This window comes from Papio anubis, chromosome 13 (genome assembly GCF_008728515.1).
Source record: "Papio anubis isolate 15944 chromosome 13, Panubis1.0, whole genome shotgun sequence".
Taxonomy (NCBI): Eukaryota; Metazoa; Chordata; class Mammalia; order Primates; family Cercopithecidae; genus Papio; species Papio anubis.
In genome coordinates this window covers 63,949,657-63,965,308 of record NC_044988.1, presented here as the reverse complement: position 1 = coordinate 63,965,308, position 15,652 = coordinate 63,949,657, and the positions used below count along the sequence as shown (strand labels likewise).

Here is a 15,652-nt window from a genome sequence, read left to right as displayed (position 1 = left end):
AAATGGCCACTCGAGGGTGCTGCGTGCTCAGGTGGGAGTCATAGGCACACCGTTTACCGTTTACAATACATTCCAGTGATATTTCAGTGGCCGGTGTAGATCGCAAAGCCAGCCGACTGTGCAGTCCGGCGCTGTGTCTGTTCACTCACTCCTCAGACCCCTCCTAAGCCCCATCCTGTGGGTCGACCCTGGCTGGGCTGTCAGGGGTCCCAGTAACAAGGATCCCCAAGCCTGGAGGGCAGAGAAGGCTGGAATGGGAGGAAACAGGAAGTTCACAGTACAGGAGGGGAAGGACGGGGAGAAGGCCCTGGGAGGAGGGGAAGGCCCAGGAAGGCCTGCTGAGGGGTGGGTGAGTCTGACCCATCAGCACAGCAAATCCTGGGGACTCAGGCCTCACATGAAGGTCCAGAAGTCCCGGGCACTCGGCACTGGCTGGACATGGCGACCAGGCCCTGTGAAGAGAGACGCCTCCTGGCGAAACGTGGCCACCGTGAAGCTGCGGCCAGGGCCCCCCTGAGGATCCTGGGCCCTCGAGTCACAGCTGAAGCAGCAGAGGACACAGGTGATGGCCACAGTCACCACGAACAGCACCACCACCACCCCAATCACTGCCGTTTCCATGGCCCGCTGAGCAACCTTAAGTCCTCTCAGAGCCTTCGCTCCCATCCAGAACAGGAGGCTCTTGGCGATCACAGGTGCCCGGTGCTCCTCCGGTGGCTCTCCCTCTGTCTCCTAAGAAGATGCTGCTCCGAGTCCCTGGGTTGCTCCTGCTCCAGGCCATCGGGCACCGCCACGTGGCCCCACTGCTCAAATCTCAGATGATCTCTGTCTATTTTCTAAGCCTCAGGCCAGGCCTCCAAGAGCTGTGGTCAGCTCCATGTCAGCTTCTAGAAGAAGCACTGTCCTGGAAGACGTGAGCACAGACTCCCTGGACACGGAGGAGGTGGAGAGGAGGGGTCAGAAGACGTCGCACAGAGACAGCCTAGCCAGCCCTGGCCCTCCCGTGACGCCTACGGATTTCAAGAGCAAGTTACACTCAGACCAAACACAAAATACTCCCCCTACTGTGGATGCAGGAGTATCCCGGCTCCTCCCCAGGAGGGACCTTGGGCCAGTCCTTCAGTTGGCCTATCTGCTGCCTCCCCAGCCCGTGGGGGCAGGGACATGAGGAAGGAGGAAGGCATGCGCCAGCTCTGGGCAAGGCAGGGGACACTCACGGGTCACCCCAGGTGCCAGGGCCTTCAGCGAGGGCTGGAGGCAGGGGCAGGTTGCATTTGGCCTCCTTTTCTGCATGGCGCTGGGATCATGCAGTTTAGATAGAGTATCGTGTTCTTCCCCGGGAATCCCTGCCCTGTCCATGACTGTGGGGCTGTTTACCCAGAGGTCCCGGAAGAGCCTTCTTAGGTGCTGGCCTCACCCGCCCTCTTTGCTGCCTGCTCAGCCCGTTGCTCACACTCTTGTACTATGAAGACTTACCCTGGGCTTCCCAAGGGCCAGCCCTGGCTGTACCTGGTGCTGCGACCTCCTGGACTGGTGGCTGTCCCAGGGACCTTGGCGTTCCTCCCTGGGTGCTGCAGCCTCCGTCCTACTTGGAACTTGGCTCCAAGATGTCTGAGCAACTGTGAACACTTCCTGAATTCTTTCCTCCAATTGTGAGCGAGGGCCCAGGACCCACACTGCAGCTGTCCAACCCCCGCTCAGCAGTTATCCTGCCCCACCAGGCGCACCCCAGGCCATTTCCACCCTGCTCCCTGCCAGGAGGTCAGGGAAATAAGCTAGGCCCAGGCAACTGAGTTAGTCTGCCAGGTCAGGGCCCTTTCACACCCAACACCTCCTGAGACCCCCACCACTTCTAGAAAGGAGACTGGACTATTAGCCCCACTTTGTCCCTATTCTGGAAAACAGAGTCGTGAGAACAATAACTCCAGGCATGGGACCTCACCAGACATGATCTCATATAACCTCCCCAGCACCCCTGCATAGCGATAGCAATACAGCCTCCATTTTATAGATAAAGATCCTGTGGTCATAGAGGTTACATGACCTGCCTGTAGCCCATTCTGAATTAGCCATGTTAACAGAAGCAGCAGTGGCTGAGGAGGGACCGCCCTCCCTCCACTCCTAGCTCAGTGAACTTTCCAGTTACCGTGGGACCACAGAGCGACCATCTGATTCTGTGATTTTACTGATCTGGGTGCAAAGTGCCAGAAAGGGCAGAGGGCTGGCCCAAGTTCACACAGCCTGGGGCCTTTTCAGTTTCTCCAAGACCCAAGGGAACTTGCTTTAGAACCAGTATTAGGAAACTGGCACTTTGCACAGAATGGGAGAGCAGCTTTTCAGAGCAAGCGATGGCCTGTCGTATTCTCAATCTGTCCCTTTTCTGAGATGATGAGACCAGCTGGGCCGTGGGCTCCTCCTCCACATGGAGCAGGCTGTGGGCTGCAACAGGAAGCCAGTTCCTTGGATTATTTGTATTAACTGGGATGGCCAGAAGGAAGGAGACGATGGGCAGATCTGCAGGGCCTGTGGTTTCAGATTGAGTTACCAACATCACCTCCTTAACTGGGGTGATAGAGGGCACCAGGGGACTATGCCTCAAGCTTGAACATTTGTTCCTTTGACTTCTCATTGCCTGTTCTTCCTGTGTGCATGCAGCTGTAGGCCACCTGCAGATTGTCTGAGTGGTTCCTCATTTTTAAACTGGAATAAAGGCCGATTGCTCAGCAGGTTCTCTCCTGCCCTGCATAGGCTTCCTTTCCTGTTTCCGGCTTTCAGGGAACCTCCTCTCCGTCTTTGATTCATCTGTGAAATCAGCCTGGAGATACTTGGGAAAGGGGCAGGGCTGCAGGGAGCAGCCAGAGGAGTCGTGGCGGGAATCCAGGAGGGAGATGGAGGGGGCTGGGCTAGGCAAGGCATGGGAATGGAGAAGGGGGTGGATTTGAAGGACACTGCAGAGAAAATCAACACTGCACGGCAGCCTAGGGTCCACTTTCCCAACCCAGAAACCTAAGGTGGAGGAAATCAGTGTGAATTTGCCTCCTTCTCTCTCTCACACCCTCCTCCTCCAGCCCTCACAGAGAATCCACTGGGAAATAGAAAGGAAAGAGGACATTCTGTTCCCGTGAGTCACCAGGCCCCTGACTCTCTGGCCTGCTCTCCAGCCCCTCCCCACTGCCTCTCCTGGCCCCCAGTCCTCATCTCCCCCGACTTCCCACCTCATCTCACAGGCACAGGCTGAAGGCCTCAGAGCCAGACTTCCTCCCTCGCTGTGGATCCCACCAGCTGTTCACAGAGCATATTCCAACGAGCCTCCAGGCTTTGGCAAGGGGGCATCTCTGTTATCCAACCCATTGCAGAGAAGAGGACAGTGAGACCCCAGCATTCTCCCAAGGCCATCCAACACCCTGCACCCCAGCACCACAGACTCCACTTTAAAAAACTCCACTCGCTGCCTCCCAGCCCTCCCACCACGCACAGGCACCAACTGGGGCAGGATGGCTGAAGACACAAGGCTTGGAGAAGAAACCCTGACCCAGTTACCAAGGAAAGTGGATTCAAGGCAGCCGGTGGATGGGGCTTCCTCGAGTTTCAGAGCTCAGTCTGCCCCGGACATGGGCTGAAAAGAGTACAGGGGCAGAGCCCTGGGAAGCGAGCCTCACAGTGGCTCCAACCTTCCTCTCCCCAAGGCCCTGGACTGTCCCATGGAAGGCCAGAGCCCTGCTGGTGCACACAGGACCTGCTGTGGACAGGGTTTTGTGCAAACCCTGAATCCTCCCTCAGAGCTCAGAAAGAGCCCACCCAATTCTTCCCACTCCACAACCAGCCCCTAAGACCCAGACAGAAGCCGCCTGCTCCAGGCACACACTTCCCATCAGAGAGGGAGGTCCCAGGGCAATGAGGACACAGGCCGGGCAGCTCCCTCCCGCTGCAATCAAGAGCCTCTTCACAAAAGCTTCTTAGTGGTTTTTATTTTCTTGGACTAAGGCACCGATGAATTGACTGTGCAGCCTCGTACTGCCTTCTCCAAACCAAAAGGACATTCTCAGGGCCTCTCCCAGTGCCCCGCCCGCCAGAGGCCTTTCAGCGGCCTGATGAGGAGGTCAAGACGGGCACTTCACATCCACTTGTGTGCTGGCTCTGCCAAGACACCCTTGTCACTTCTTGGGCTCACTGGTAGTTACAGTCACAAGATGGGCTGTCCAGCCCCAAAAGAGCACCCTTACTCTCCACTCCCCAAACCCTTCAGCACTTCAGGCCCCAGTGTTCTTCTGTTCTCTGCTGCCATAGTACACTGGGGCATAGCATGCAAATGCAGCCAGAGCAAGCCCCAGGCCATTGTTCCCCTCATTCACCCCAGAGTCGCATCCTTCCACATGGAAACATGGGGTCCACTTGTCCTGGGAACGGATGGCAGGGCAGGGGCAGCTGCTGTCCATAGGCACCGGCGGCAGCAGCCTCAGCGAGCGTGGCGGGGGTGGTGGCGGTGGGGGTGGTGGTGGTGGTGGTGGTGGTGGTGGAGGTGGTGAGGGGTGTGGCGGGGGTGGTGGTGGTGGAGGCCCACATTCAGCACGTGAGATACGTGGCCAGGATGATGGTGATGGTAGAAGATTCCCAGGTGGCCCCGCCGCCGGAAGGGCCAAGGCTGGGCCCGGCGGACTCGGTTTCCCCCTGCAGCTATACGGTTCCTCTCCACGTCACAGTCCCGCCGTCCATGGAAAAGGCAAGTGGCCAGCAGCAACAGTAGCAGCAGAACCGCCACAGCAGCGCCTGTGATCCATCCCACGAGGGCCGTGCTCCCCAGGAGGCCCAGCATCTGGGAGCCAGACAGTCCCTCTCTCCCCAGCAGCTCCTCACTCCTTTCTCCCCTTCAGCAGCCTCCGCTCAGCCGTCTCAGTCACTGAACTTTGTTGTCTCCGCTGCGGGCTGGAGAGCAGCCAGGGAATGTGGGCGAAGCCTGTTTGGACTTGCAACTGCTGGCCAAGGGTGAAGCCAGGCTGCTGTTAACTCTGAGGAGGCCTGGCAGGGAGGCCGGGTGGAGACAGAGGAGCTGTCAGGATGGATCTGGTTGAGGGAGGAGCCCTGAGTCTAGAGGAAAGAAATCCTCCTGCTCCCTGGCTCAGTGACTTTCCCTCTCCGGGTTTCAGTCTCCTCTCAGAGACTGTGTGGAACAGAGATGAACAACACGGGCTTTGGAGCCAGACAACTCTTTTGCTGTGAGATTGTGCACAAGTTACTTAACCTCTCTGTCCTTTGTTTCCTCTTCTGTAAAATGGCTGCTAACAGTTCCTTCCTTAATAGGGTGTTCTGAGGACTAAAGGAGTTGAGATGCATAAATCAGCAACACCAGCTCCTGTCACACGTTTGCCATTGATATTACTGCAATGGACTCCATGGCTCAGGAGCCATTGTCGTCTGAGAGTCTGTGATTCCCTGTCCTGCAGCCTGCAGAGCCCTCCGGGGCTGAGTCAGGCTCTGTCAGATGAGCCATCCCGAGCTCAGTGAGCTTGAGAAGCTCAGGGAGGCACCGCAGGCAGATTTTGCCATCCAGGGAGGTCCTCCATCCGGCTTGTGCTGGGAGGCAGGAGGGTCTGGGTGTCCGCCCAAGTTTGCTGGGAGGCAAGAAGGAGGCCACTGAGCTCAGAGAGGGCAGGCACAGGCCCAGCCTCCTGGTTCCCAGTTCAGCAGTCTCAACTGGCCATAAATGGCATGTTCCTTGCTCTGTCACACCCTCCCTGCCCAGCATGGTGAGTGCCAGTCCTACCCAGTGGAGCATTTACAGAGCGGCAGGATCTGAGCGGTACTGACTCTCCCTCCAAGCCCACCCGCTAGGCCCAGATCCTCTGTGTTCCTCCTGGGAGGCGCCGCCCCATCCTGCTGACAGGCCTCAGCCACAGGTGCTCATTGTCTCTCTGGCAACCCTTTCTGCTGTGGGCATGCTGGGCTGTTCTCCAAGCCCTTCCTCACATGCAGCGGGGCTCCCCAAAGCCCCAGCTCTGTGTCTGCCTCTGCAGGGTCCCTCCAGGCTGAGTCCCCAGCCCCTCCCTCCAGGCTCACTTCCCCGCCACCTGGAGGAATGTCAGCAGACACCGCAGGGCTGGTTCTCTGAGTTCTGGTGGCACCTCCACCCTGTGATGTTGGGCAAACCCCTCGCCCTGACCCAGCCTGTCTCCTCTGCAGAACTCCCAGGGCAAGAAGTGACCTCCAGGGACCCTTCCCCCTCTGACCTCAATCTGAGGTGAGTTCTCTCAGGGAGGCCTGAAACCCTTAATGAAAACCCTCAGCAGATGAAAAGGCTAAACATTCCCTTCAACCAAATTGGGCTCAGGGGGCAGCAGGTTTAATGAATCCTGGCACTTCTTTGGCCCTTGGGGGAGCCACTTGAACTTTTAATGATGCTGGAATAAGAACTCCTCCTGCAGACTCCTGGGGCCCTGGGAGCCTGGCTGCCTTCCCTAGGGAAGTTAAGCAGGGAAGTCTGCTGTGAGGAGGAGGAGGAAGCCAAACAGGGGATTTTCGTCCTCAGAACTTCTCCAAGAAGACTCCCACCCCACACCAGCCGCTGGCGGCGGGGCAGGACCTTACAACTATGAACCTGAAGAACTTCAATCAGCAAAAAGGGCCCCTTGGAATCACCCAGACCCAGCCTTCACTGACAGATGGAGAAACTGAGGCCAGAGAAGGGAAAGACTTCCCTAAGTTCCCCCGGCCTTGTGTGCTAATCTAGACAGCAGGTACTCAACAGAGTACTGTCCCTGCAGTGAGGGAGCCGTCCAGAGTGAGAGCCTGAGATCAGCAGGGCCTTCCACAGAGACAGTGGGAAGATGAGGTGGAGATGCGAATAAACCTGGAGGGCGCAGGGGGTGGGGGGCCCCCTAACACATACACATACACATGACATCTGTTTCATTAGGTGCAGGTTCACTCCCCATCTGGGTAGTAGGATCCCAAAGTGAACATTTGATTAGATGCTTTGGGCACTCATGGGGGCAATGAGGGACAGCCATTGAGAATACAGTCCTCCGTGACGTAACCTATTTATGCCTAAGTTTGCAATGTTTTGAATTTTTGCAATCAGACCTTGGCAATGACCTTGATCAGTAGGATAAAAATAACTCCCACATGCTTAGTGTTCCAATAATGGAACACCAGGCATAAATGTTAAGAAGTGACACAGCCAGGTGCAGTAGCCTGTAATCACAGCATTTGGGGAGGCGGAGGGGGGTGAATCATTTGAGCCCAGGAGTTCAAGACCAGCCTGAGCAACATGGCAAAACCCTGTCTCTTTAAAAATTACAAAAGATTAGCTGAGCATGGTGGCACATGTCTATGAACCCAGCTATTCAGGAGGCTGAGGCAGGAGGATTGCTTGCGCCTGGGGAGTTGAGACAGCAGTGAACTGAGATCATACCACTGTGCTCCAGCCTGGGCAACAGAGCAAGACCCTGTCTCAAAAAAAAAAAAAAGTGACAGAGACCTTCTTGGAGGCTTGACTGTACACTGTACACAAGGGTTTGCAGGACTGATAACTTTAAGGACACTGTGGCTGTATTTCCGGATCCCCCGCCTCAGAAAAGCTTGTCATTGTATTTCTTCCCCAGGGTTGGGACTTCCTAGCCAAGGAACGGGAGTTCTAGACCACACAGCTGATGGGTAAGCTTTTTGAAACTCATATTATTTAGCTTCATGCCCATATTTCCAGGGTACACAGACTCATGCACATGCTTGTAAATCAACATTGTAGGAAAACTCATACACCAATAATTGTGTGTGCACACACACATGTAAATATGCACAGGTGAATACAAGTTCCAGACAACTCAAACTTGTGCTTGTAGTAGCTGCAGGTGGTTCTTGGCAATCTAGCCATAGCAACCACATTGTTTTCACTAATTGGTGGCACCACCTAGTGGTGACACTGTAAATAAATCAGTTTTGTATTCTGACCTGTCAAAAGTTACAGTATCTGATGGTTGTTTATAGATCATAATTTGTACCCATGCATTTAAATCCTCTCTATTCCAAGTTCCTATTAAAATAGACAAAGAGGCAAAAGAGGGAAAATCCTACTCCACACCAGAAATCAATAAAAAAAATCAAATTACTGGCCCACAAACTTTAAGGAATTTCAACAAGATACAGTACAAATGGAGCCAAGCTGATGGGTGTATTGACTAAAGAAGGACATTCCTGGGAAATAATGGAGGATACGCCCCAGGAGAGCCTCCCTAAAGCCCCATAGTAGACAGCCAGGACTAGGAACAAGGCTGAGATGGGCATAAGCGGGAAACAAATTGAGCAACCTTGGGAACTGCGAATGCCTACTCACAGAGAAGGTAGCCAAGGCTCAGTTCGTCTTTTGGTTTGCACAGAAAAGTAGGGACATTGGCCAGCAGGTTTCTAACCCAGGTGCTCGTGCCAGTTAGAGAAGGGGGGACATTCTTCCAGCCAACCTTGGACTACCTCAACAAATAGTGAAAACAAGTTGCAGAGCAGAACAGCAAATTTCTCTCCTGTTCTCAGAAGCTCTCCCTGCCCTAATCATGGTCGATGGGATCTCCCAATCTAGAAAACTAAACTATAAATATTCCATTTTTCTTCTTTTCCCATTGCCTGGAACCAACATGTTTGAAAATGATCTATATATCTTTCAGAGGGCCCATTTCAAATCTCAATTCCAAACATATGTAGATCTAGGTCCCTCCATAAAGTGAACAAATATGTAATAATATCTAGACATACAAAAAAAGATGTAAATTGTTGTATCTTTATCATTAGGGTAACTAGAATCTAAGAAACAAAAACAGTAAAATTCCATAATGTATATTGTAAATACAATTCCAAAAGTCAGTCTATGTATGAATATGGAAAATATGCAAAAACAGGAAATTTATTTTCCAGTTAAAAACCAAATCTGGAAAGATTGCTTCGAGAACCTTCCCTATAACTCAGAAATAAATAAATAGATTAAAAGAGAGAGAAAGAAAAGAAAAATCCAGAAATCAAATACACCTATATAAGAGGCATTCCAGAAATAGAAAATAGAGCCCATGGAGAAACAATCATGAAAGAAATATAAAGAAAATTTCCTGACTTGAAGAATTAACTCCTTAGATCAAAAAGTGACTTAGTACTCAGCAAACTATCTATCTATCTACCTATCTATCTATTTAGAAACAGGGTCTCATTCTGTCACCCAGGCTGGAGTGCAGTGGCACAATCACAGTTGGCTCACTGCAGCCTCGACCTCCTGAGCTCAGGTGATCCTCCCACCTCAGCCTCTCAAGTAGCTGGGACTACAGGCGGATCCCATCATGCTGGCTAATTTTTTTTTTAATTTTTTTGTGGAGACAGCGTTTTGCCATGTTGTCCAGGCTGGTCTTGAACTCCTGGGTTCAAGCAATCCTCCCAATTTGGCCTCCAAAGTGCTGCGATTATAGGTGTGAGCCACCACACCCCGCTTAAGGAAACTATTTAAAGAGGCCAGATCATCTAGTTATATCCAGGTAAAATTTTAACATTAAAACAATAAAGAGAAACCAAATGGTATAACCATCGTGGAAAACACTTTGAATTTTCATATAAAACTAAACACACTCTACCAGCTATTTACTGTTTCTAACTATTTACCAGCACTCACACTCCTTGGAATTTACCCAAATTAGCTGAAAACTTTTTTTCACACAGAAATCTGCATGTGGATGTTTATAGCAACTTTATTCATAATTGACAAAACTTGGAAGCAACTGAGATGGTGAATGGAAGCAGCAGGTGAATGGATAAATAAACTGTGGTACACCAGACAATGGAACAGCATTCAGCACTAAAAAGAAATGAACTCTCAAGTCATGAAAAAACATGGAGGAAACTTAAATGCATATTGCTAAGTGAGAGAAGCCAATCTGAAAAGGCTACATATGTGTGATTCCGTCTATTTAACATTCTGGAAAAGGCAAAACTATGGAGACAGTAGAAAGATCAGTGGTTGCCAGGGGCTGGAAGGAGGCAGGAGGTAGAGCACAGGGAATTTTTTAAGGCAGTGAAACTATTCTATAAAACACTATGATAGTGGATACATGTCATTTCGAAATTTGTCAAAATCCGTAGAATGTACAACACCAAGAGTGAACCCTAACGTGAACGATGGCCTTTGGGTGATGATGTGTCAACATAGAGTAGATTACAGCAAATGTACCTCTGTGTTGTGGAACGCTGGTAATAGCGGAGGGGGGATTCATATGGGAAATCTCTGTAGTCGCCACTCAAATTTCCTGTGAACCTAAAACTGCTCTAAAAAATAAAGTCTACTTTTTTAAAAAACAAAAGGAGTAAAGAAAATAATCCTACAAACCACAACAGGAGCTGTTTGAACTGTTTCAAAAAATAAAGAGACCCTTTTTTATTTTTTAAATTCATATAACTTACTTTATAAAACTAGCGTAACCTGATACCAAATATAAGAATCATATCACAAAAACACTACAAATCTCAGAATTTTTTTTTTTTTTTTTGTTAGACAGAATCTCGCTCTGTCGTCCAGACTGGAGTGCAGTGTCATGATCTTGGCTTACTGCAACCTCCACCTCCCGGGTTCAAGCGATTCTCCTGCCTCAGTCTCCTGAGTAGCTGGGACTACAGGCACATGCCCCCACACCTGGCTAATTTTTTGTATTTTTAGTAGAGATGGGGTTTTGCTGTGTTAGCCAAGATGGTCTCGATCTCTTGACCTCGTGATCTGCCTACCTCAGCTTCCCAAAGTGCTGGGATTACAGGCGTGAACCTCCGCACCTGTCCCAAATCTCAGAATTCTAACAAATTTATGTTATATCCCTAGCAGAACATTGGGAGATGAACACGCCATAAAATAAATTTATTCTAGGAATGTGAGGGTGGTTTCATATATATTGCAATTAATTATATTAATAGGTTAAAAAAGTAAAACCATATGATCATCTCAACAGATGTCAAAAAGTAGTTAATAAAATTCACTATGCATTCCTGATAAATACAGGGATACCTCATTTTTATTGTGCTTCACAGATATTGCTTTCTTTTTTTTTTTTTTTTTTTTTTTTCCTTTTAACGTATTGAAGGTTTGGGCTGGGCTCAGTGACTCATGCTTGTAATCCCAGCATTTTGGGAGGCCCAGGTGATGGATCACTTGAGGTCAGGAGTTTGAGGCCAGCCTGTCCAACATGGTGAGGCCAACCCCATCTCTACTAAAAATACAAAAATTAGGCAGGCATGGTGGCTTGCACCTGTAATCCCAACTACTCAGGAAGCTGAGGCACAATAATTGCTTGAACCCGGGAGGCAGAGATTGCAGTGAGCTGAGATTGCACCACTGCACTCCAACCTGGGTGACAGAGTGAGACTCTGTCTCAAAAATAAACAAAAACAAATTGAAGGTTTGTGGCAACCCACTTCGAGCAAGACTTTCGACACTATTTTCCAACAGCATGTGCTCACTTCATGTCCCTTTGTCACACATTTTAGTAATTCTCACCATATTTCAAATGTTTTCATCATTGTTATATCTGTTATGGTAGCCCGTGGTCAGTGATCTTTGATATTACTATTGTAATTGTTTTGGGGCACCATGAACTGTACCCGTATAATATTATTCAATAAATGTTGTGTGTATTCTGGCTGCTTCACTGACTAGCCCTTCCTCCATCTCTCTTCCTCTCCTAGGGTTTTCCTATTCCCTAAGACACAACAATATCAAAATAAAGCCAATTAATAATCCTATAATGGCCTCTAAATGCTCAATGAAAGGAAAAGTCACGTCTCTCACTTTAAATCAAAAACTAGAAATTATTAACCTTAGTGAGGAAGGCATGTTGAATGCCAACACAGGCTGAAAGCAAAGCCTCTTGCGCCAAGCAGTTAGCCAACTTGTGATTGCAAAGACAAAGTTCCTGAAGGAAACTAAAAGTCCTACTCCAGTGAATACATGAGTGATAAGAAGGCGAAACAACCTTATTGCTGATATGGAGAAAGTTTGAGTGGTCTGGATAAAAGGATAACCAGCCACAACATTCCCTGAAACCAAAGCCTAATCCAGAGCAATACCTAACGCTCTTTATTTCTATGGAGGCTGAGAGAGGTGAGGACGCCGCAGAAGAAAAGTTCGATGCTAGCAGAGGCTTAAGGAAAGAAGCCATCTTGATAACATAAAAGTACAAGGTGAGGCAGCACTTGTACTTTTGTGATGTTGAAGCTACAGCAAGTTATCTAGAAGGTCTACCTAAAATACTCGATGAAGGTGGCTACACTAAATAACTGATTTTTAATGTAGATGAAGCAGTCTTCTATTGGAATAAGATGGTATCTAGGACTTTCACAGCTAGAGAGAAGTCAATGTCCGGCTTCAGAGCTTCAAAGGACAGGCTGACTCTCTTGTTAGGGGTTATTGCAGCTGATGACTTTATGTGGAAGCCAATGCTCACTTACCATTCCCAAAATCCTAGGGCCCTTAAGAATTATGCTAAATCCACTGTATTGATTTATAGATGCCTGTGCTCTATAAAAGAAAAAACAAAGCCCAGATGACAGCACATCTGTTTACAGCATGGTTTACTGCATATTTTAAGCCCACTGTTGACACCTACTACTCAGAAAAGAAGATTCTTTTCCAAATATTACTGCTCATTGACAACGTACCTGGTCATTCAAGAGCTCTGATGGAGATGTATAAGGAGATAAATGTTGTTTCCATGCCTACTAACACAACTTCCATAATGCAGTTTATGAATCAAGGAGTAATTTCAATTTTCAAGTCATCTTATTTAAGAAATGCATTTTGTAAGGCTATAGCTGCCATACAGAGTGATTCCTTTGATGAATCTGGGCAAAGTAATCTTTTGTGAAAGGAAGGCTCAATCGACATGGCAAAATTTATTAACAACTTATTTTTAAAAATTGCCACAGCCACCTCAACCTTCGGCAATCACCACCTTGGTCAGTCAGCAGCCATCCACGTGAAGGCAAAGCCCTCTACCAGCGAAAATATTACAAATCACTGAAGACTCAGGTGATCATTAGCATTTTTTAGCAATAAGGTTTTTGTTTGTTTGTTTTTTTGAGATGGAGTCTCACTCTGTTGCCCAGGCCAGAGTGCAATGGTGTGGTCTCGGCTCACTGCAACCTCTGCCTCCGGGGTTCAAATGATTCTCCTGCCTCAGCCTCTGGAGTAGCTGGGACTACAGGTGCATGCCACCACACCCGGCTAATTTTTTGTTGTTGTTGTATTTTTAGTAGAGACGGGGTTCCGCTATGTTGGCCAGGCTGTTCTTGAACTCCTGACCTCATGATCCACCCGCCTCAGCCTCCCAAAGTGCTGGGATTACAGGTGTGAGCCACTGCACCCAGCCAATAACGTATTTTTAAATTAAGATATGTACTTTTTAGACATAGTGCTATTGCACACATAACAGACTACAGGATAGTGTAAGCATAATTTTTTATGCACTGGGAAACCAAAAAATTGATGTGACTCACTTTATTGCAGTGATTTGGAACTGAACCTGCAGTATCTCCAAGGTACTCCTGTGTTGCAAATGAGTAAAACAAAAAAAAAAGTGTACTATTAGGAGGATACTCTCTTAACATTATTAAAAGGAAAAATATCTCAAACCAATAGTCAACATCATGATTAATGGTGAAAAAAAATAGGCCTGTAATCCCAGCACTTTGAGATTCCCAGTGAAACCAGGAACAAGCTAGAATGCTTACTTCCACCATTTTTAGTTAGCTTAATACAATAACAACATATAATAAAAGGTAGAAATATTGGAGATGATCTGATTATGTATCTAGAAAACTTGAAAGAATATGCTGGAGAACTATTAACACTAATAAGAGTTAATTTAAACATTCAGATTTTTAAATAAAACTTAATTTAAAATTTTTACCAGGAGCAGTGGCTTATGCCCACAATCTCAGCACTTTGGGAGGCTGAAGTGGGCAGATCACTTGACGCCAGGAGTTCAAGACCACCCTGGCCAACATGATGAAACCCCATCTCTAAATAATAATAATAATAAATTTAGATTCTAAAATTAAAAAAATACAAAATCAGTGATTTTCCTACATAACAGTAATAACTAATTCAAAAACAGAATGAAGGCATTACTGATATTTAAAACAAAGAATATAAAACTTCTAAAAACAAACAAGAATAAACTTAACAAGAGATGTGGAAGACCAACATGAACAAACGAAAAAGCAGCTCTTCACTGACAGCTATGAAAGAAGACCTAACTGAAGCGCCACACCGTGTGTCTGAAAGGGAGGAGCCCGTATTATAGTCCAGGCTACACTTCAGTGGATATGGCTCCTGTGAGACTTGCAAACAACCTGCCACAAGCATCTGTTAAATAAATTCTTATACGCTATAGAGGTAATATTTTTGAAAAGTATTAATATACTTTTTTTGAGATAGAATCTTGCTCTGTTGCCCAGGCTAGAGTGCAGTGGCATGATCACAGCTCACTGCAGCCTTGACCTCCTGAGTGCAAACAATCCTCCTGCCTCAGCCTCCCAAGTAGCTGGGACTCCAGTTGTGTGCCACCACGTCTGGCTAACTTGTTTATTCTTTGTAGAGAGGTGGTCTCGCTATGTTGCCTAGACTGATAACCTGCTTTTTAAAGTTACTTTTCCAAATATGTAAGTTTCTTCCTAGTTGTTGCAGAGCATTCGCCTGGAGAGAGAGTTGAATTATTACAAAAAGAATGCAAGGAGAAGGAGTTTAATATGCATGCAATCTTTGACCTTCAAAATTGGCCTTTGCCCTGCAAGTCAAGCCAGTTTCCTAAGAGGATTTTCCAAATTCTTTTTTCTCTCCTTTTCAACATACTGAATCAAGAACCAAATGAGGACCCAGCCCATGCAGATCTCCCATAATGTAGAAAGCTCCCCTATTCCACATGCGACAGCCATGTAGCCGAAGTTTGAAGCTCTAAGGTAGACGGAGGCCATGATATCCAGGCCTGGGAGAAGCCTGGTTCCTTCTGGCCCCAAGGGATGATAGGAAGGAGAGAGAAGAGAGGCATGAAGTACAAAATGTGTGTGGCAGCTACTAGGGAGTTTCAAAAATAAATGGAGAAGGCTACAGGAAGACAGGGCTAGAGGTGAATACACTGAGGCACTGATGTTATTTGGATGGGGAGTATGGTCTACAAAATCTAGGTATTCATTAAAATGTGACCTCATTTGTACATGCAGGGTGGTTAGTGCTGGCAATGTTTGTGTTACACATATAAACACACACAGACAGAAGTCTGAAGAGCTACATGACGCAATCTTAACAGGGCTTCCTCTGAGCAGTGAGTTTGCAGGTGACTGCTTTTTATTTGGCGTTTCTACATTTCTAAAACTTGCAACAATAAACATTTTACTTGTATAATAATGAAAGGAACAAAAGTTATAGCACCTTTAGAAAAATATTCAGAAAGCACGCCCACCAAGTAGAACAGGTCTGCATCCCAGCCAAGTGATCCACCCCATTCACCAGCAAAGAGAGCAGCTAGACCCCAGAATAATAAGCTTCATTGGTGTCATTTTAAAGATGCCGACCGGGCGCGGTGGCTCATGCCTATAATCCCAGGACTTCGGGAGGCCGACGGGGGCGGATTGCCTGAGCTCAAGAGTT

General features: G+C 48.0%; 2 protein-coding genes across 2 annotated transcripts; both read right to left on the bottom strand.

Annotated features, from left to right (window-relative positions):
* Positions 1–292: 292 nt before the first annotated feature.
* Positions 293–3,123, bottom strand: SPAAR (small regulatory polypeptide of amino acid response). Its single transcript, XM_031654314.1, has 2 exons — positions 1,477–3,123; positions 293–928 (listed from the first exon to the last, which is right to left on the bottom strand). Exon 2 carries the CDS (start codon positions 664–666, stop codon positions 394–396), a length of 273 nt encoding a protein of 90 aa, XP_031510174.1. The 5' UTR covers positions 667–928; positions 1,477–3,123; the 3' UTR covers positions 293–393.
* Positions 3,124–3,948: 825 nt separating this feature from the next.
* On the bottom strand, positions 3,949–5,172 carry HRCT1 (histidine rich carboxyl terminus 1). Its single transcript, XM_017949744.3, has one exon. The coding sequence runs from the start codon at positions 4,811–4,813 to the stop codon at positions 4,457–4,459; it is 357 nt and encodes a 118-aa protein (XP_017805233.1). The 5' UTR covers positions 4,814–5,172; the 3' UTR covers positions 3,949–4,456.
* Between the last annotated feature and the right edge of the window lie 10,480 nt (positions 5,173–15,652).